Here is a 21,086-nt window from a genome sequence, read left to right on the forward strand (position 1 = left end):
CATGGGCAGCAGGCAGAGTGGGATGGCAATAGAGGACCAGCTGAGGGTTTGACAGGGCTTCTTTCCTTCTTGCCTCAACCTAAGTATTTTCTGAATTGTACTAAGAGCTCCAAAATGCTCTTAAATGATCCTGGGCCAACTCAGAACTCACAACCTGGGTTCATGCTGGTCACAGCAACCTCCCACTGGCATCCAACTCTAAATTCAAACTACACAGTTCCCAGAGAACTATTATGGGTGCCCCATCCCTTCCCCAAGTGTTGACTAACTGTTGTACAATTCAGGGTCCCCTCTTATTTCACTCTCCCGTGCTGGTAATGGAGTCAAAAAGCTCGGTGGAGGGTTAGGGGGATATTATTTATTTGAACACTCTGTGCCACTCAGAACAGGCAGCTCTAATTGCTATTTGGTCTGATGGTGGTATCATCACCTTGTAATCATGCATCTGTCCCATTGGCCAGTGTAATGGTGGGTGACAACTAATGGAACAGTATGGATTGTCACGGTATTTATTGCCATTATTGCTTTTCTCCTGTTCTATTCTTTAAAATTCTCTCTGCTTTAGGAAAGTTGAGGTTGGGGTACCACACAGAGTGGGAGACAGAGAAAGAATTGATAACTCCTGCTGTTCATTGTAGAATAGGTGTTCTATCAGTTCATTCTACTTACGCACTGTGTCTCAATGGCACTATTCCACATGGCAAGGGACCCTGGTAAAGACCTTCCTTCCCCTCCACAGATGTTTCATGCACAAAGTGTGATAAATTTAGCACTCAGTGATAGACGTTGATTGCCAAACTTCCACAACATATTCCCCTACTTGTGCCAGCTGCTCCACCTGGCATCTTTGATCAAGTACTGGGTGGAACCCTCTCTATACCATTGTATATATGACTTGAGAGTTGCCTGCAACTGGAATCCAGGCAGTTTGGCTCCAGTGGAAAAGGATCTTCGTGGGAAAACCAGCTGTTTTCCCTCACTCTTTTCTTGCTCATTTTCCAGAGAAGCTCATGTTCAAGAATGCACCAACTCCCCAGGAGTTCAGGGAGGGGGAAGACGCAGTGATCGTGTGTGATGTGGTCAGCTCTCTACCCCCAACCATCATCTGGAAACACAAAGGTCGAGATGTCATCCTGAAAAAAGACGGTGAGACCTGATTCCCTGGCAGCTGCCTTTCCCCTGGGCCACCAAGTCCCCTAGGGTTCCATCTCTGCTGGCCTCTGAGACATTTTGACCCAAACTCCAGTGTCCCTCCCAGAACCTCATGCAGTTTAGATCCTAAATGGGTATATGTCTGTAGCTTGTATGTTCAGGAACTTTCTCCAAAGAAAGAGACAAATTTACAATAGACATTTGCTCTTGGCTCTATGTCAAAGCCAGAGACACATTTTCTTATTTCAGCTTAAAGCTCCACCCCATAAGACTGAAGCTAGGAAAGGGGAAAGGCTCAGCGACCTTCCTACAGATACAAGTTCTCTAACTGATCCTTGGATGAACCTGCCTCTTGTCTCTTCTAGTCCGATTCATAGTCCTATCCAACAACTACCTGCAGATTCGGAACATCAAGAAAACAGATGAGGGTACTTACCGATGTGAGGGCAGGATCCTGGCACGGGGGGAGATCAACTTCAAGGACATTCAGGTCATTGTGAATGGTGAGGAGATCCGTTCTTCCTACTATCTCCATTGCTACAACCTTGGTCCCCAATATCATTCTCTTTAACCTCCTCTTTGGTGTATAAAGTGTAGACTCATTCAATCTCAGCTGAATCCCCCTACTTCCTATTGCCTCCTGCTTGGTTCTTTTTAAAAAACAATATATGTACTTGCCTTTTGGGTTTCCTTCAACTATGGGGACTATTACTGCAGTTTTTGAATGCCCTTCATTGTCTTGAACCACTAGAAACTTTCCCTGTGCTTACTAATACATTCTTATTCAGTCTTCGCTGTCCTTGATGCTACCGTAATTGTGAAATTAGTCCCCTGGTTCAGTGTGCAAAGAAAATATTATAATCAATTCAGGCCTCAGAATAGTCAGAATCATGGCCCATGGGCTTATTAATCTCAATTTGCAATGTCAAATAAACATACCAGTGGAATCGATCTGACATTTACAAGATGTTTACAGGAAACTATAATGTCAGTATTAAGAAAATAAGTATATCATGGTCAGATTGTTTGGGTTATTGATATATACTTTTGCCAACACCCCTCCCCCACTTCATTCCTTTGATAAAACAGTTTGTGCACAGGGCTGCTTATAACATTTCCAGAGAAATGTCACCCTGGTGCACTGGTGCATTTCAAATTGGCATTAACCATTTAATCACCGGGATCAGGAGTTTCAACGGTTTCCAGTATGAAGAGTCCCATTTTGAACATCAAGTTCCCTAGCCATGGTAGTTGTAAGTTGAATATGCACTGATTGAAAAAATATATAATAATAAATAGCTACTATGAATTGAACACCACTTTTAAATGAATAAAATGCATTAATATAGCTTCAGAAGCTATATTACTAAAATACAACATTATACAGGAGTGAGCAAAAGTAGATCAATAATAATAAATATAGTAATAAATAAATAATAATACACCTGTAATCCTACTTTTGCCCACACCTGTATATTGTTATAAAACACTAGTGCATTTTGGGGTGAATTATTTATTCAGTTTACAATAATTATTTAGTACGTGCCTGAATATAGATCCCTTACACTAACTCTGCAGCTGCCCAGGACTCTTGACCCCCAGGTGTGACCCTTGACTTAGGGTTCCCTAGAAGTGCCTCTTCTCCAGGCCACTGGATTCTTCCAAGTTTTCACAACCACCCCTGACAGCTCTTCTTTCCTTCAGTACCGCCCACCGTCCAGGCCAGGCAAAGTATCGTGAATGCCACCGCCAACCTCGGCCAGTCCGTCACCCTGGTGTGTGATGCTGAAGGCTTCCCGGAGCCCACCATGAGCTGGACAAAGTAAGACCCTGGCTCCTGCGTTGGGTCAGGGACTAGTGTTGAAGGGGCTAACACAGGGCCTGCTCTGGGTTGACATTGCCATGGAGCAGGGACAGCCTGCCTGGGGATGTCCTTGACTCCAGGTGCAGGATGCACTCTCCTGCACGGTTCTCCTGCCTTGTGCATTGGATTCCTCCTGCATCCTCAGTCTGTGGGTAGAGACCGTGGTCGTGGAGGCCCTCTTTGGTATGTCTGTGAGTGCAGTTTACAGCCAAGGGACAGAATCAGAAGTTTGGGTGGAATAATTTAAGGTATATTTAGAAATACAATTTGATGTCTTAACTTTTTGTGAAGGCTGAGCCTTTCCCATGGGCTCAGACTGCATTTTATGAAAACAAATTAAAAACAAACATCTTCCCTCTGTGGTCAAAATCATGGTTCTTTGCCTTTGTGCACCCTGTAGGGATGGGGATCTGATAGAGAATGAGGAAGATGAGAAGTACGTCTTTAGTGACGACAGTTCGGAGCTGACCATCAGGAGGGTGGATAAGAACGACGAGGCTGAGTATGTCTGCATCGCCGAGAACAAGGCTGGAGAGCAGGACGCGTCCATCCACCTCAAAGTTTTTGGTAAGGACAGTGGGGGTCAAGGTCACTAAATTCCCCTTACTCTGCACACTCAATCCATCCGCAAGAGCCTATCCACTCTGCCTCAGAATCTATCTCAAATGCAGCCTCTTCGTGCCAGCTCTGCCACCTATGCCCCGGTTCAAGCCAACCTCCTGCTCCCCTGGTCAATGAGTCAGCCTCCTAGCTGGTCTCCCTGCCTACCTCCCATGGGTCCCCTTCATCCCCTCTTGCTTACTCCTTAAGTGTGAGAATGACCTTAGTGTCACTCCTCTGTTTAAAGCCCTCCTGTGACTTTCTCTTGCAATCAGAATAAAATCTAGACTCCCTACCTTGGCTGCAAGACTAAACCTGAGCTAGCCCACCTTCCTTCCCCATCTCATCCTTCCTCCACTTTGTTCCACATTTAACAGCCTCAGGGCATAGCACACTTGTTCCCTGCCTCAGGGACATTGCACTTGATGTTCCTTCTGCTTGGAATATCATTCGCCCAGATCTGCTCCCAGCTGCTTCTCCTCTTCCACCATTCAGATCTCAACTCAACCACCTTCTCAATGAGTCCTCCCTTCACTGCCCTGCCTTTTGCAGCAACCATATCACCACCAGCTCCCCTGCCTCCACTAATCTCTTCCATTAACCTTACTGTGTCTTCTTCATTGTATTTATCAGTACCTGAGCTGACCTCATTTACATATTTGTTTTGGGAATTGTTACCTTCACTAAGTGTGTAGACTCCAAGATGGCAGAGCACACACTTAGTGGAGATGAGAGACTTAGTCAAGTACATTGCCTTTTCTCTGGCATGCCCAACACCACCAGACTCATCATAGGCCCTTGGTACATATTAGTGACCAGTGCTTCCGTTTCCCTTTTCTTCTTTCCCTGGCCTGTGTGAAACAGTGTTATAAAAGTCATGAAAAGCCAAAACCGGTTTGGCTCAGTGGATAGAGCGTCGGCCTGCGGACTCAAGGGTCCCAGGTTCGATTCCGGTCAGGGGCATGTACCTTGGTTGCGGGCACATCCCCAGTAGGGGGCGTGCAAGAGGCAGCTGATCAATGTTTCTCTCTCATCGATGTTTCTAACTCTCTATCCCTCTCCCTTCCTCTCTTCCTCTCTGTAAAAAATCAATAAAATATATTTAAAAAAAAAGTCATGAAAAGAGTCCTCACACCTCTATTCACTTCTTCTTTATAAACTCAGTTAATTTCCATGCATTTAGAACTGAAATAAATTTTGACCTGACCTTGGAAAAAGGATTTGTGGTGGGAAAATGTTCAACCTAATGGCTCTCTACTCTCTCTGCTCATCTTTTTAAAAACCACAGCTAAGCCCAGCCATTATAGCTCAGTGGTTGAGTGTCAACCTATGAACCAGGAGGTCACAGTTCGATTCCTCTGCAGGGCACATGCCCGGGTTGCAGGCTCGATCCCCAATAGGGGGCCTGCAGAAGGCAGCCCATCAATGATTCTTTATCATCATTGATGTGTCTCTCTCTCCCTCTCCCTTCCTCTCTCTGAAATCAATAAAAGTATATTAAAAAACACACACACAGCTAAGCTGGTCCATTGTAGATAGTGCTACTAGAGCAGGTGTCAGAGGTTCATGCCTGGGAATCTGCATGGGACCTGCTTGTTTAGCCTGATCAGGAGAACTGATCCATGTTTGTAAACACAGAGCTTTGAAAATCAAGCGTCTATATGCAATTGGACTTGCTAATCACAGATGAATCTTGTATTTATTCATTAATAACAATTGGGTTTATAAACAGTTTATCAGTTTGATTCAGATTAATTCAGTATGTAACTGAGTACATACTTGAAGGTGAAAGCTAAACTTCTTGAAAATATTCTTGACAGTCATTTCTCTAATTCTGACTGGTCTTCCCAGTCACACTAAGTTTATTTCATATTATATATAGAGAAAAATGCATTTGTTAATTTATTCCTTCATTCAACAAGTATTTATTGAATACCATTGTTCCTAAACAGAGGGGCTAAAGATATGGCCCTTTGACCCTGAGATGAATGAGAGAGATCAACATATAAGCATATAAATTATAATAGATAATGTCATTCAACAACATTTGAGTGCCCCATATAGGCTTCGCCATTACCAAAGTCACATGGATGAATGACATGCACTCTTTTCTCATCAGTAGGTTCTGTTCTCATTAGTGGGTTCCCTAGCTCATTAAGATGGTCAACACTCAAATATTTAATCCTTTATAATGACTTCATAATAGCAATATGCACAGTGTTTTGTAGGAAGGATCTGTGGTCCTGTGTGACAGAAGTTAGGGAAGCCCTTGCAAATGCTGTGCTAGTAAACAAGTTGGAATTTCCCAGAAGATGCAGGATGGGTGAGCATCACAGGCCAACGGGCACAGGCATGGAGGCAGGAAGGGCATGTGTCCTAAATATGAGCTTGTGGACAGGGACCTCTGTCTGTTCTACCCCCAGATGTCCCCCAGTGCCTAAGAGAGTGCTTGACATGTAATAGGTATTAGTATTTGGATAATTGAGGTTACAGAAATTAGTTTTGTGTGAGTTAATCATAATGTATGTGGCAGAGAGATGAGCCAAAAATGTATAATGATGACTTCTTTTAGAAAATTCTTTTAGATATTAGCCCCATAAAATAATAATAATAATAATAACAATAATAATAATAATAATAACAATACTGAACAGAAGCAAGCACTATAATGTGCCAAGCACTATGTGAAGTTCTATTCATAAATTAGCTCTTTTAATCCTCAACACAACCCTATGAGGTAGATTAATTATTATCTCCAATTTACAAATGAGGAAACTGAGCAAAGGGAGATTAGGTGCCCTGTCCAAGAATCAAGCCCAGCTTATAAGTCAATTCCCTGAGCTATCAGTGGTAGTTGCTGTCCCATGAAACCAAATTTAACACATATTATATCTAAATTACATGTGGAATGACTGGCGATAGTGAAATTGGTGTTCTTCTTTACCATCATAGATAACTTGGCTTCTCTGTGGAAGCACACTTGGTTCTAGCTTGGCTGGTTGAGGACAGTCCTTGGCTTCAGCCTCTCTGGTGGTGACAGCTGCACTGGGAAGGAGGTGTGGGAGTGAGGCAGGAGCCATGCAGGGCCACGCTTGAGTGAAAGGAGTGGTGAGGTACAGGGAAGTGGGCGATGAGGTATGGAAAGTGAGATGTAGGAACTGTGGCAAGGCAGGCTTTGTCTTTCTACCCACAGCCCTCACCAGGGATCCCCTCCTGCCTCTCTCTCTCTCTCTCTCTCTCTCACACACACACACACACACACACACACACACACACACACACAGCCTCTCTCTCTCTCTCTCCCACCACAGTTTTTTTTCCCAAAGCTGCAGCTGGGAGGATGTGCACTGGAGTATATGCAGCACAGCAACAGTAGAGAGGTGGCCTGATGCCTACGGAGACAGGGAAGAAAACCATAGACTCTTAGGGACCATGTCTAGTCCAGCCCCATCAAGAATGAGATGCTCCTCTGTAATACCTGGGGGAGTGTTCACTAGCCTCCCTGGAATAACATAGCACCCCATGTACACTCTCCCTTCCCTCTCCATTCATGTTCTTGATCTCCTTTTCTCATCCTCCTTCTGGCCTCCACCATTGGTTTAGGAGACTGGTAATAGGGCCAGAGAACCAGGTTGGGAGAGGCCAGCTAGTTTGGGCTGCATCTTTCTTTCACCCTTTTTTTCCCTCTCCTTCCCCTCAGGTTTGCAATCTGGGACTAGCACCTGGGGAGAAATGGGTCAGGCTCCCTAGTGGCATCAGAGTCAGCAGCAATGAGATAGGAGAGCAAAGAAACCTGTAGCTTAGACAATGTAGAAGCGCTCAGCACGCCTGTGGATCAAGAAGGGATGGCAATTAGTATGGTAGGGACATATCTAATTAGGGTCTGTCATAATTGCACCTGAATGACATCATTTTCCTAAGAAAGGGAAACGTTCTAGTGTGCATCGCCCTAGTTATCAGCCAGATGCTCTTTTTACTAAGTAGTTGCATCCTCGTTCCTTTAAATTTGGCAGTGAATTTCCATTGCTCCTCTCCCTGTGAGCCCTTATGAAGGAGTATTTTTCCCCCCACAGATTCTTGTTATGCTCACACGAATGCTCTTAAGGTCTCATGCTGCTGAGGGCTCAGGCAAGTTCATCAGTGGCAGAAGCGTTGCTTAGCTGACCCCTAAGGACCAAAGCAGACCTTGTGAGTTATAGCAAAGGACAAATGAGTTGAAGGAAGGTGCACTGGTCACGTCCAATGTCTCAGTTCACAGAAGCAGGACCCCACAGTCCTTCATGGACTGGGCTTGCAGAAGCCTGGATTGGGGTGGGAGTAGACAAGGCTAGCCCTCTGTGGCAGGGTGCAGAGCTGTGGATGTGCTGGAAGAGGAGATCAGGGGTGCTCACAGGAGGGTCCATGGGGGAAGGGGCAATGGCACAGTCTGGGACAGGGGTCTTCAAACTACGGCCCGCGGGCCACATGCGGCCCGCTGAGGACATTTATCTGGCTCGCCGGGTGCCACTGCCTGTCCTGCTTAGCAGCCGACTCGTCCCGGACCCGCAGTGCGCATAGGAATTTGTTCATAGTTTTTTTTTTAAACTGTAGTCCGGCCCTCCAATGGTCTGAGGGACAGTGAACTGGCCCCCTGTTTAAAAAGTTTGAGGACCCCTGGTCTGGGGCATTAGGTCCCATGGAGCAAGTGGATAGTAGAACAGGGATCCAAAGTCAAGGGCCACAGCAGAGGTGAATTAAGATGGTGCAAGTGCCCTCGTAGATAAAACCTGGACAGGTGCCTCTGGATGCCAGTGTGCAGAGGGAAGAAACCCTGCACCTGCCCTGCTTGCCCACTGTCCCAATGTAATGATCAGAGCATGCCTTTCCACACTCAGGTGTGGTCCAATCTGGACAATGACTTATATCGCTATTCTATTTCCAAGGCAGCATTCTAAGCCTGTAGTTAGTTCTGACAATAGCCCTGCTTCTGGAGTGCAGAGATACTAAGTCATCAGTGGACCCTTCCTTCCTTCCAACAGCCTCTGTAGACCGTGCAAAATTAGTCATTGTTAACAATGTTTTTAATAAGAATATAGTTTTCCTTTTTCTAGAGACTTATATGGTGCACCCTTTATAACCATCTGCGAAATGGAGCCATCAAGACCAAATATTATTAATAGACCCTAACTTGTCCTTCATTTTCTGTTAACCTTTGCCCGCCATGACCAAGTGCTGTGGGTCAGGAGAAGGTCAGCAAACACTGTCTAGATCACAGTGTCTGACTAGGTTTCAAGAGCCCAGAAATTCCAAAAACCACCTTCAACCTCCCCCCACAAAAAAAAAAAATGTTTAGTTTTAGTGAATTCAGTTGTCTGGCTGATGTTTTTTTAACTTCTCAATCTGTAATGTTAACACTAAACCTCCTTTTAACAGCACTTAACACATCCAATATGAGCTGTGGCCTTTCTCAAAGTCCTGTTGATCGAGGTAGACACAAAGCCTTCCTAGAGGAAGACCTTATTCATGGGCTCCATGGATTCAAATGTATGATCATTGGGCCACAATGGACTGAGCCCATGTGCTGGCCAGCAATAAAGGATTTGCTAAACTGGCTGTTAGTACAGATTAACCTCAGGAGAATATTTGAACTATGTGGTAATTTTATATAGAAGCAGATATTTTCTACAGAAAATGCATAGCTCTGTCATTGTTTTCTGTTTATTAAAGCAGAATCAAGGGCCTCAATTTGGAGGCTGTATGTAGGCAGTAGTTTGTTAGCCTACATAGGGTTACTGGGTGAATTTGAATATAAAGGAAATGCAGTTATTTCAAAAATTAGCCATAATTTTAATTTACTTATTTTTTTATTTGTTTATCTAGCCTGGCCTTTTCTCTTTTAGTGAAATAAGTTACACTTGTGCAGTGTTATCTTTTCTATGGAAGGTTTAGCAATTTCAGAGTATAATTGTTTTAAATTGGGATAATTCAATTTTCTCTAATGTGTTAACATTTAACTCAGCTTTGAATGCTTGCGCTTTCTTGCATTACCCAAAACATTTGGAAAATGAACTCATCTCAACTCATCTCCTTCCCACCCCCAGCCCACTCCACAACCCAAGTTACCCACCATGTTTCCGTACTTGAGTTAATGCCACACAACTTTCCTAGGCATTACGAATCTCAGCATCATCTGGCTCCTCCTCATTCCTTCTTTTGTTTCTTGCCATCCCTCCTACCCCTGCTCACTTGCCACTTCCCATAAAGCCTTTCTTTAGCATCTCTCTTGAAGCCATCCTTTTGGTCCCCCTGACATGGCCTGATCAGAACTGTCACATCACAGCTGGGGCACTGCCAGAGCTCCCAAGTTGTTTTCCCACCTCAAGGTTTTCTCCTTGCTAAATCATCTTGAATTGTTTCTAGATTAAAAACCTTCTTGTCATGCAAATGACCATTTCATCTCTCTGGTCAAACACTGTCAGTGGCCTCCACCTGCCTCCATACAGGATTCAAGCAAGAACCTTAACAGGTGGTCAAGACTCTATGCTCTGCTTTGATACACAAACACGTGACTCTCTTCCCAACCCTCTCGTCATGTATTCTTGCTTCTTTGCTTTCCTTCAACCAGTTTTACCCATGCAATGACTCAGTCTCCACCCCAAAGTTTCACCTACTGAAAATCTCATGGCCCAGCTCAAAAGCTGTGTCCCCACCAAGACGCCAGCCAGAGGAGCGCTCTTCCTCTGCTCCATGCCTCTTGCATCCATTGCCCTCACTTAGCGCTCTTACTACACAGGGTGTTGTTTTTATTAGTCATTGTGGTGTTGCTGTGTGCCTGCCTTGTGGTAAGCCACTGAGGCTTCAACAGATAGAGTACAGCTTATACTTAGGAAGTAGATAACCTTTGTTGTTCATGCTACCACTTAAACCTGGGGCACTGAGAAGGTTAGATAAACATTACAGGAATGTTTTGTCTTTTCAGCAAAGCCCAAAATCACTTATGTAGAGAACCAGACCGCCATGGAACTAGAGGAGCAGGTCACTCTTACCTGTGAAGCCTCGGGAGACCCCATTCCTTCTATCACCTGGAGAACTTCCACCCGAAACATCAGCAGTGAAGAAAAGGTATAATGTCGCCGCCCAAGAGTCTCAGGGCATGGCACGCAGACTCGAAGCGGATTCAGTCTGCCCAATGCCCAATTCTCCTCGGTGAGCCAGAAGGGGGATTTGGTCACTGGAGTCCAGGTTCTGTGGCCTCCTCCTCCCCCCACCTGAATGAATCCTGATCCACATCCTCTGACAATGGAAGGGGTGCAGTTCATTGCATAGATTGGCAGGGGTGTGATGTTAGTGGGTATGGTCAAGGTAGCTCTTTGGGGAGGAAGAAGGTAGTGATTTTCAAACGCAGGATTTGGGGCTGTGAGGAACAAGGCAAACTGACATCCTGGTGCTCCAGGTGATTTCCTCCTCATCTCAGGAGCCAAGGAAATGTCTCCTGGAAGTTATAGGGTCAGAACAAGCCTGTCAATTCTTCTCCTCGTATTTTGTATACTCATGCTATACATGCACTATGTGCACAAAAGCTTGTTTGCCTTTGTGTCTGCCTGTATTCTTGATCACATTTGTATATCATGTTGATCTAAAGGCAAAAATAATTAGCAGTTTCCACATGATGATGATTGCCCTAGGCTCTACAGTGTATTTGCTGAGAGTGTAAGAACAACGTAGCAAGCTCCCTGACAAATTCAAATGACTGGAGAGGTTTCACTTGAAAACATGTGGATTTACAAGCCTCTAGAAAGCTATCTTTATTATGAACAATATGTAATAATTGAGGGGACCCCACATTGTGTTGCCCTTTGCTACCGAGTAGGCCAAATGCAGGAGAGGAAAGAAGCTCGGTTTTTAAGCGACTTAAACCATCTTCGGGCACCTCTCCAGTCTCACCTCATATATCCTGTAGTAATGGGCTTTGTCACCTACTCAGAAGTAATGGCCTTAGATTCAAAGGACATTTGTAATGGATTACTTATTGACCAAAATGTCAGAAATTATAGATCTTCACTCTTCTGCCTACCTAAAGGGAATCCTTTGAGAGGGTAAACTCAAGTAAACCCGAAAGAGACAGTGTGAGACACTAGAACCAAATTTGGATCTGCACTTGAGGAATTGATTTCTGTCCCATTAATAGAAAGCAAGGCTGAGTCAAAAGGAACAGAAATGCCATTCTAAAACCCATTATTTTTTGCAAGTTTTACCTCCAGAGTTGAGTTTGGCTTAACTCAACAAAGGAACTGCTAAGTATTTTTGAAACTCACATATGCTGTTTGATATTGTACTGGAGTAAGAAATGTGGTGTTTACTTGATGCTTTCTTTATCAACATTGGGGTTAAATCTTCAGCTCAGATTTATGCTGCCATCATGTGTGTTGTGTGGATTGAACTTTCATTCCAGGGCTTAAACCACAGGACCACTGCCTGACAGGTTTTCCTACATTAGTCTTAAGAGTAGATTTGTCCAGAATGGCCCAGTGTGTATCTTTGACCTCAGTGAAGGACAGAGATAACATCTATTTCAGATGAACGATGCTTTTAAATTCTACATCTTTTCTAGGAATAGCTCAATAGCTAAGCTAGACCAGAAGAGTTATTAAGATTTCTGCCTACCTCAGCTCCTTTAGTAGCTTGGTTCTCTAGCTTGTATCCGTGAATTCATTTTCACAGAATGAGAACAAATAATCAGGTACTAATATACACTCACACTCACTAAATACTGAGGCCAAAGGTGTTCAGCAGAGACTTTCTCAAGCCAAGGAGGCTTGGTATACTCATAGGTGGTGTTGTTTACCATAGCAACCATGGTTTACTTGACGTGACATTACTGGAACGTGAATAAATCAATGTGAGAACAAGTCCTCCCACCTGGCCAGTGCTGTGACACCAGATGAACACACCTACCTAATGAAGCCCTTACAGAAAAGTTGCCATTTATATTAATTCTCTACTTATAATCAAAGAAGCGCAATATCCAGCTTCATACCATGGATAGCTAATAATTAAGAAAAAAAGGTGGCCTCTTCGTGGGGGTTGGACTCCGGATAGTAAGCTTCTCTTTTACTTTGGTAGCTGCTCCTCATGTGCAACTCCATCTGAAGTTGCATGATATGTAATTAGGTATTGGCATGATTAGAGTCACTGAATTGTAGGAGTGGAAGAAAACAATTTTCTTTTTAAAATCAGGATGCTATGCTAAGCAGATAAGAATAGACAATCATATTGAACTGCCAAGGTAAGGAAGGCTCCTGAGAATTAGATCACATAAAATGCCTGAATCATAGAAGATTGGAAGGAAGCCACTCTTTGAGTTTATTTAGTCTTACCTCGCACCCCTTTCTAACATATCTGCCAGACAGTCACTCAGCCCTGCCTGAAAGGTGACATTGTCAGCCCTCTGCAGGGCAGTCAGTCAACACTGATGACCAGGAGGTCTGCTTTTCATCCTTCCCACCTCTGGCAGCCAGTGTTTGTATGAGAGCTCTTAAAGCAGCTACTTGAGTTTTCTTCAGTCTGTTCTTTACCTCACTAGTTGCCCCGTAATAGATGGTATTAGCTCACCGGTGCTCCATTAAAATTTTGTGGTGCCCAGAGTCAATGATAAAGACTTCCATGAGTTATTACTCCCTTGATCTGGATGCTGTAATGCAGTTAGAGTTGCATTAGCCCCTTTAGTAGTTTCCTCATCCTGTTGCCTTGTATTGAGCTTGTGGTCAACTAAAATGTTCAGGTCTCTTTTACATGAACTGCATTTAAGCCACATGCCTCCTATCCTGTTCTTATGCAATTGATTGCTTAACCAATCATGCAGAATGTCATTTTTGTGAAAACTTGGAAGACTCTTCCTTTACTGGGACTATAAAGGATGATATTGCAAGATATGTAGCACCCGAATCTCTTCCCCCCTAAATACCAGTAGCCACTTCTAATCATGTGATTATCAAAATTCTACATGTATAAACACTCTCAGGCTTGAGAAAAACCTTTGAGTTTATCTTTCCAACCAGTCAAAAATGGCTTTCATCAGAACTATCCTTTAGAGGTCTATTGGTCCAGGGAATTTCCATCCACATGCTCCCCTATTTTAATGAGGTTTAGCAATCAGTGGAGACCCCAGCCCAAGCACAAGACCCAATGGCAGGCAATGGAGTGGTCTTCCCCATGCAACTGTCATCTAACATTTGCATTGGCTATTGCTACAACCTTATATGAACACTTACTTAAAATATCTTTGTCCAGATTACTGATAAAAATGTTGACTGGGACATTGTTCAGTATAGAACCTGTAGAATGCCACTAGGGGCTTTCCTCTGGGTCATTGGCTAAGAAGGTAGAGCACTGAAAGCCACGGTACCCTCTTGTGACTTTAATGATTTCCCTGGAAGGCTTAATGATCTCTTTAATAAAGTTAGTCACAATATAAGCTAATTAAAGCATCTAGGTTTTTTGCTTCACTGAGAAGAGAGGAGAAAAGGCTTATAGCCATAGACACATAGTTAGTGACTTTCTAATGGAATACTTGTTTTTCTTCATTAAAAAATAAAAATAAAACAATACAGTGAACCTGCATGTCACACCCTGTGATCTTGTCTCTGGGTTTAGTCCAGTCACTTATTGGAGATTACTATCAACCTGCTAAGCTTCAGCTGGTTTAGTTGGTCTCGCTCCATGACTGATAATAGCTGGGCTAAGCTTGGGTCATTAATACCATTAGGGTAGATCATTTGTCTGAAAGTTAGTTCATTTCTTAGTGCTCACTATTATGTTGACCAAAATCAAAACATATTTGAACATGACAATGGGTCAGTTAGATCAGTGTGTACAGAGGTCATTGATAATGCAGATACAAAGAAAGTTTGTGTGTCCATATTGTGTCCACAGCATTTCATTACTCTTTCTACCTAGATTCATTTAACTATTGCCAGGTACTTGAGTGAGTGGCACTAAATTCCAGGTACCATTTACATCCTGGGTGAAACTTTGGGATGATAATTTGCATCATCTATCTCTGGCAGAACAAACTCGTAGTGCCCTTACTTGAATATGCCTTCAAAATGACAGGTGAAGAAAAGCATATGAAGCCTTAATGTTTAAGGAAAAGGAGAGGGGTGAAGAGTTGAGATCAGAAGAGATAAGCAGAAAAAAGGAAAAGCATTCATGAACCTTGAATCTTGAGCTTCCCAAGTAGCCCACAAATAAGAGAGATCTTTTGAAATTCTCAATTCTCTGCAAACTTTTTATCACCAGGAAGAATTCCTCCTTCAATACAAACTAGGTGCTCACTTTTAAAATTGGAAAAGTTACCTGCATTGAGCAACCAGAAGATGGCTTATTCAGCCTATGGACAAATTTCTAGCAGGGGATACTTTAGAATAGTGAAGGGATGTTCCACCTTAGTTTATATACATATTCCTGCAGATTTGTAAGGTAGTAAAACATGAATATGAAAAAAAAATGGAGCTAACAATTTTTGGAATAGCGCTAGTCATATTCTCATTTATTTTATTGTGTATTTGCATATCAGGTTGTCTTAAAGCAGGCCACATGCCTTCTCAAGTTATTGGGGGTCAAGCAACTAGAATAATTGTGTTACTAGCAACTGCTTATTCTAAATGCCACAAAACCATAAAAATTTGGGAGAGACACAAGAAAATCAGATCTGAAAAACAAACAACTCCATAGACATAGCTCCTAAAAAACTATCTTGGTTCAAGCAGCCCTGGTGTGTGACAAACCAGCTTCTAAGTGATGTGGAATTGGAAACCACATTTGACATGTTGGCCCACTGCTTCTTTGGTCTATGCATGTTCCTCTGTCCTCACTTTCTTCTTCATGTGACATAATCCAGCATCCTCATCATCATATCTCACAGGAGCTCTTTGCATTTAGTGGACCTCTACTAAATGTTTGCCAACTCATTTGCATTCCCTGGGTTGCATTGCTATGTCTGGCATCTTCTCTATTCTGTTTCTATCTGAACATCAGGGACAATCAGTCAGTCTTGCCATCCAATAGAAAGAGCAATGCAGGTATGATGTCTCTGACTCCCAATATGAAAACAGAAAAACTGTAATCAGAGTAGATGCTCAAGTGCCAGATAAATTTTTTTTTTTAAATATAGATGTGGGTAGGAAAAGACCCAACCTGTGTTTCCCTGAGTTGGCTCACTCTTTGGAGTGCCGTGTTTGCTGAAGATGGAGCCTGTTGGAGCCCACATGCATTCAGTGTAGTATCCTCCAGGCTTCCTGACCCATAGTCTTAAGAACTTCATACCTCTCATTCCTAATGTGTCTTAGGCTTTTTTGTTGTCGTTCCTTTTTTTAAATAAAAATTTGATTTTTTTTATAGTGTGCATGCAGAATTATAAAATGCATGAGCACAAAATGGCATTAGTGTATTTGTGATAAGCTGTCCGATAAAATCCAAAGGAGGAAACTCACTCTATAAGTATCTATAAATTATATGGTTAGAACTAGTAGTGTCATCAGATACTACAGGGACATTAAGACATTCTGGTCTAGGAGCAGCCTATAATACGTTTGCTGGTGTCGTGTGTATGTCTATTGGAGTTGAGGGAAGCCTATATCTTTGAATGATACAGTCTAATGTGCATAAGGTGGGGGTGAGGTGGGGGGTGGAGCTGAACATAAGCCAGTCCTTGATTAAGCTGGGTAATAAGCACACCATTGAGAGTGGGCCTTGGAAAAATTCTGAATTGGAAAGAAGCTGCATGTGCACGGAGTACAGTGTGATTCATCAGTTCTCTAAAGCAATGTTGTAAACTTTTACTGCTTTCTTGTTGTGTTTTATATCTTGTTCTCTCCAGGCTTCGTGGACTCGACCAGAGAAGCAAGAGGTATAGCTTACCTGACCACTAGCCAGTCCTTAGTTTTGAAAGCATTGTGGTTTAACTCACCATTATAGTTAACAACCAGACACGCTAAACTAATTAGTAACTTAGATTAAAGAATAGGTCAGTAGTGGTAGCTGTTACTTAGCAATAGTGTCATTTTAGGGTGAGCAAGCAAGCTGTGTTGGGAGTGGGTGAACAAATCCTTATTGTTTTCTAAGGCTGGATCTTATTCTCTTGATGGTGCTGGGAAAATCACATCCAGGTAATTACACTTAAATCTCCCCATTCCCAGGCCCATTGTGAAATGGTGAAATTTTTTTACTCTCACCTGGTTGATGTGGCTTCGGATCTTGAAGGCATGGGGTTAGTGATCTAAAACCCACTTGGCCCTTTCCCTACCAGCTCAACTCATCTTGTTGCTCGCTTATTTTATAATGATTTGTCTTTGTAAATGATGACTTCACATCTCATCTTGAAGCAATGCAAATGATATGTCTCATTGGTTCTCCCAGACTGTTAAACATGTCTATGCTACTTTCACAGTGTTAAATTGATGAGCTTAGAATGATTCGGCACAAATGGCTTAATTGTTTTTTTTAAAGTCAGTAGCCATTAACCTTTGAAATTTCTCTGATTCCTATCTTCATTTGGGGTAATTTGGGACTTAGTTTGAAAATTGAAGCTAAATATTCATCTTTTGATTTTAATTGTTACACCCCCAAGATCCTGCTTATAGCTCATGAGTATCACTTTTTACCTGATTTGTGCCACTGAGTGACAGATAGTGAAATAAAAACCAGTATACTTTAGATGAGGTTCAAGGACCTAATCTATGAATACTTTTTGGAAAAAAAAAAAAAAAGCTTTTGTCTCTTCTCCAGATGAAACTTTGGTATTGTGATGCTATAAATGTAGAATCTAGCAAGCAATCCTATAGGTTGTATTATATCTCCTCTTAGTCTTTTCAGAAATGATAATTATTCAGAACACGTAACTCATGTGTTCAGGTCACGGCTATAAATATGTAATGCTGTTTAATATTTGAAGCGGACTGCCTGTCCCCAGGCGCTGATGTTAGTTTCTGCACATGAACACACTGCCATCGTCAGCTCCAGTTCATTATCAGCTCTCTTTGCCTCAGACCTTCTCATGTCAGAGGGACTGCAGTTCAGTGCACATCTCACTGAAATGCTCCTTCCTGGGGCATAGGAATTGCTCAGTGCTGTCATGGGCTGGGTGTTTTATTGCTCCAAAGTCCTAAACCCACTGGTACTGGGGAAGGGAGAGGAGGGTCAATTATTAGCTACTTCTGAGCAGCTACAGACCTCATTCTGCTTGGACTTGTACACCTTCCCCGTCATTTTGACGTAGACCTGGAGGAGCTGAGGTTTATCAGGGAGCATTAAGAAGGTGTTAAGTGAATTATTATCATAAGCAGAAGTAATGGGTTTATTGTCAGCAAGGCAAATACCTCACTCGGTTTTCCAGAAGTTCCTTATCTTCAGTATTTCACTCTGGACATCATTGACTTTAAAATGAGTGCCACCTTGGGGCTCAGAAGTTCCATTCCCGCCTATTTGTCTCACTCAAGAGATGAAGACCGTAAGTCCAGAAGGCAGCTTGGGTTCTGGCCAATTTCATTCTGTAAGCTCTGAAAAGCCTTCGCACTTTCACCTGGAAGAAGAAAGACAAAAATGTCTCAATGAGAGGATTAATTATAACTGCCCTTCATACTCTTGCAAAACAGGGTCTTCTTGCCATAATGATCTTCTCCTTCTTGCCCAGAGTTCATCTGCTTTCTCCTCCCGAGCCTGAATTATCAGTGCGACGTTCCGTCTGCATGGCTGTAGGTGGCACTCCCGGACTTTGTCCCGGTGCCAGAGTAAACATTTCAAAGGGCCCAGTCACACTAACTGTGTCCTCCGGAGAGAGAACTGGGCATCTGAAAATAATCCCATCATCAATCCTGTTCCTGAGCTGCTGCAAAATAAGAATTCTTTACGGAGGGCCATCTACTGGTCCGTTGACATCATTAAATTAGAAAGATTTCCAGATAGTGAAATTGAGGAAAGAGACCAGCTAGAAGGGGAGAAAAAAGTACAGCTGTCAGTATAACCATTTCATGAAATGGTTGTGAAATGTGATGGGGCTTAAGTGGCTGAGCTGGACTAAATCTATCTCTGATGGTGCAGGGACATCTTTGACAGATCTGCTGAGGCTGCTCACAGGCCCGGGCTGCCTTGCTTTTGAGCTTCCCAAACTGGCTGCTGTGTGACGTGCAATTCTGGGTTTGGGGCTTCCAAGAGAGCACATTGAAAGAATCTGAAGTCGGGTGTTATATTCTTTAAAGGCCCAAACCCATTGGTTAACAGATGCCATACAAATGCAGACCACTCACCCATCCATCTCTACAGAATATCACATGCTAGAGATAAGAGTGTGGTCCAGCCTCTGAAGAGGAAGACTCCTTTAGATTACCCACCTTCTGGAGGATCTGAACTTGGACAAATGCCCAGACTTTTCCTAGACCAGGAACCATTCACCTAGAGTGTCAAGGGGGGAAACACAGGGAGATATTCCAGGACCCATTGCCTGGGGATCATATGCTTACTTCCTTTTTGACCAGTAATTCTGAAGACTCAGAAAGCCAATTATAGTATCAAGGGTGACTGTGGTGTCAAGGAACCCAGATCTACCTGGGACTCTCTGTACCACTGTCCCTGGAGAGAGGAACCAGTTACCCTTCCTTCCATCTCAGCAGCTCCTGACTTCTGAGTTGTTGGGCTTTATAAAAAGATAAAATAATTTTACTTTTAAGCATCCAGGAAAGTGAGGCCTCTGCATAAATATGGGTTTCTTATATAACTTCTTGCATTTTGGCACACTCGGATTTCCCATCCAGTGTGCATGCACTGTGGCACTGGCAGATGGGTGGACTGCTGGGAGGAAAAGAAGGGAGTACAGGTTTCCCAGAATCCCATGAGGCAAGGCGGTTTCTGCTGGAGTATCTGCTGCTCAGGGCTTTGCTTCCATTTGAGACGTGCCAAACAAAATCATCTTGAGGGACCTTGAGCCACACCAGTCTTGGTACACAGCTAGGCTGCTTGACATAAACTGACTCCATTTCTGTTTTGGGTACACCCAAGTTCCCATGGTGCTCTCTGCAGCCTTCCCCTCTAGTTGGAAACTAAAGTGAGACTTAGACACTGGCAGAGAGAGGAGAGGGTGTGAGACTGGGCACACAAGAGATGGCCTGGTCTCCTAGCCCCCATCCTGCCCTGGACTCTGACACTCTCTGTTCCCTCTCGGCAGACTCTGGATGGGCACATGGTGGTGCGCAGCCACGCCCGCGTGTCCTCCCTGACCCTGAAGAGCATCCAGTATACAGATGCTGGAGAGTACATCTGCACCGCCAGCAACACTATCGGCCAGGACTCCCAGTCCATGTATCTCGAAGTACAATGTGAGGAATCACTGTGGAAAGACCTGGGAGGGAGGGCCATGGAGGGTTGGGATGGATGGGGAAAAGAGCAACTAGGACCCAACCTGCACCGGGCAAGCTCCGCTCCCTTTCCCTGGGTCCCCAGGTCACCTCCTCACACCATCCCAGGCTCCTTACCCGCTGCATGCCCTCTGTCTTCCCGTCAGCTCACAGGATTGCCATAACAGCCCCGACCTCTACTATACCCTGGCATAGCTCGGCTTCAGGGCATACCCCCCTCCTAGTGCCAGGAGACAGTATCTGTAGGGCTCCATGACAGTGGCAGGCTTCCTGACAGTCATTGCCACTCATTGCAGATGCCCCCAAGCTGCAGGGCCCCGTGGCTGTGTACACATGGGAGGGGAACCAGGTGAACATCACCTGCGAGGTGTTTGCCTACCCCAGTGCCACAATCTCATGGTTCCGAGATGGTCAGCTGCTGCCAAGCTCCAACTACAGCAATATCAAGATCTACAACAGCCCCTCTGCCAGCTACCTGGAGGTGAGCGGGGCACGGGCCAGCGGCAGGGTGGAAAAGGCAGTTTGACTATAGATGGGCTCCTGAATGCAGCTAGAATCCTTCTTGCTTCTCTGGCATGTCCTGAGCTTGGAGCCATTAGCTGGAGAAGAACTCGAGCTTCAGCCCAGCCCCTGTGTCTCCTGGGCAACACCAGGGCCTGGAAGGCAGAGTGTCTTCTTCCACGGCCCCTTCTCTGTTCTCCACTCTGGCTTAAGGCTTGGGTGGAGCCAATGATTCCTGTTTTACTACTTCTATTCTTAATTTAATCCAATAAATAAGGGCCTGAGGCTGTGACCATCCCATGGGCATGTAAACCAAGAGCTCCTTCTCTCTCAAGGTGACCCCGGACTCTGAAAATGATTTTGGAAACTACAACTGCACTGCAGTGAACCGCATTGGACAGGAGTCTCTGGAATTCATCCTTGTCCAAGCAGGTGAGCACCCCTTACAGCTTCACCACCCTTTTAAAACCCTTGCTGGCCCATTTTGTGTCCTTCAGTGATGCCAGGAGAGTGAGAAGGGAGGCCCCGGATCAGCAAAGCCTGAGGAGGAAGCAGGGAGCGATGGGGGCTTGAGGATCTGGGCA

At 44.0% G+C, this 21,086-nt stretch overlaps 1 protein-coding gene across 16 annotated transcripts in view; it reads left to right on the forward strand.

Moving 5' to 3' along the window:
- The window catches only part of NCAM1 (neural cell adhesion molecule 1), a 346,241-nt gene that overhangs the window by 283,652 nt on the left and 41,503 nt on the right, over positions 1 to 21,086 (forward strand). For 7 of the 16 annotated variants that reach the window (XM_080642698.1, XM_080642707.1, XM_080642708.1 and 4 more), the window contains exons 4-12: positions 1,003 to 1,146; positions 1,518 to 1,655; positions 2,857 to 2,974; positions 3,417 to 3,583; positions 10,575 to 10,717; positions 16,473 to 16,502; positions 19,812 to 19,962; positions 20,298 to 20,482; positions 20,838 to 20,934. In XM_080642698.1, coding sequence (XP_080498824.1) covers positions 1,003 to 1,146; positions 1,518 to 1,655; positions 2,857 to 2,974; positions 3,417 to 3,583; positions 10,575 to 10,717; positions 16,473 to 16,502; positions 19,812 to 19,962; positions 20,298 to 20,482; positions 20,838 to 20,934 — 1,173 coding nt within the window. Of the gene's footprint in view, positions 1 to 1,002; positions 1,147 to 1,517; positions 1,656 to 2,856; positions 2,975 to 3,416; positions 3,584 to 10,574; positions 10,718 to 16,472; positions 16,503 to 19,402; positions 19,484 to 19,811; positions 19,963 to 20,297; positions 20,483 to 20,837; positions 20,935 to 21,086 lie in introns of all 16 variants that reach the window. The other 9 variants (XM_080642697.1, XM_080642700.1, XM_080642709.1 and 6 more) reach the window with 2 other exon arrangements.

Source organism: Plecotus auritus (assembly GCF_963455305.1).
Source record: "Plecotus auritus genome assembly, chromosome: 9".
NCBI lineage: Eukaryota > Metazoa > Chordata > Mammalia > Chiroptera > Vespertilionidae > Plecotus > Plecotus auritus.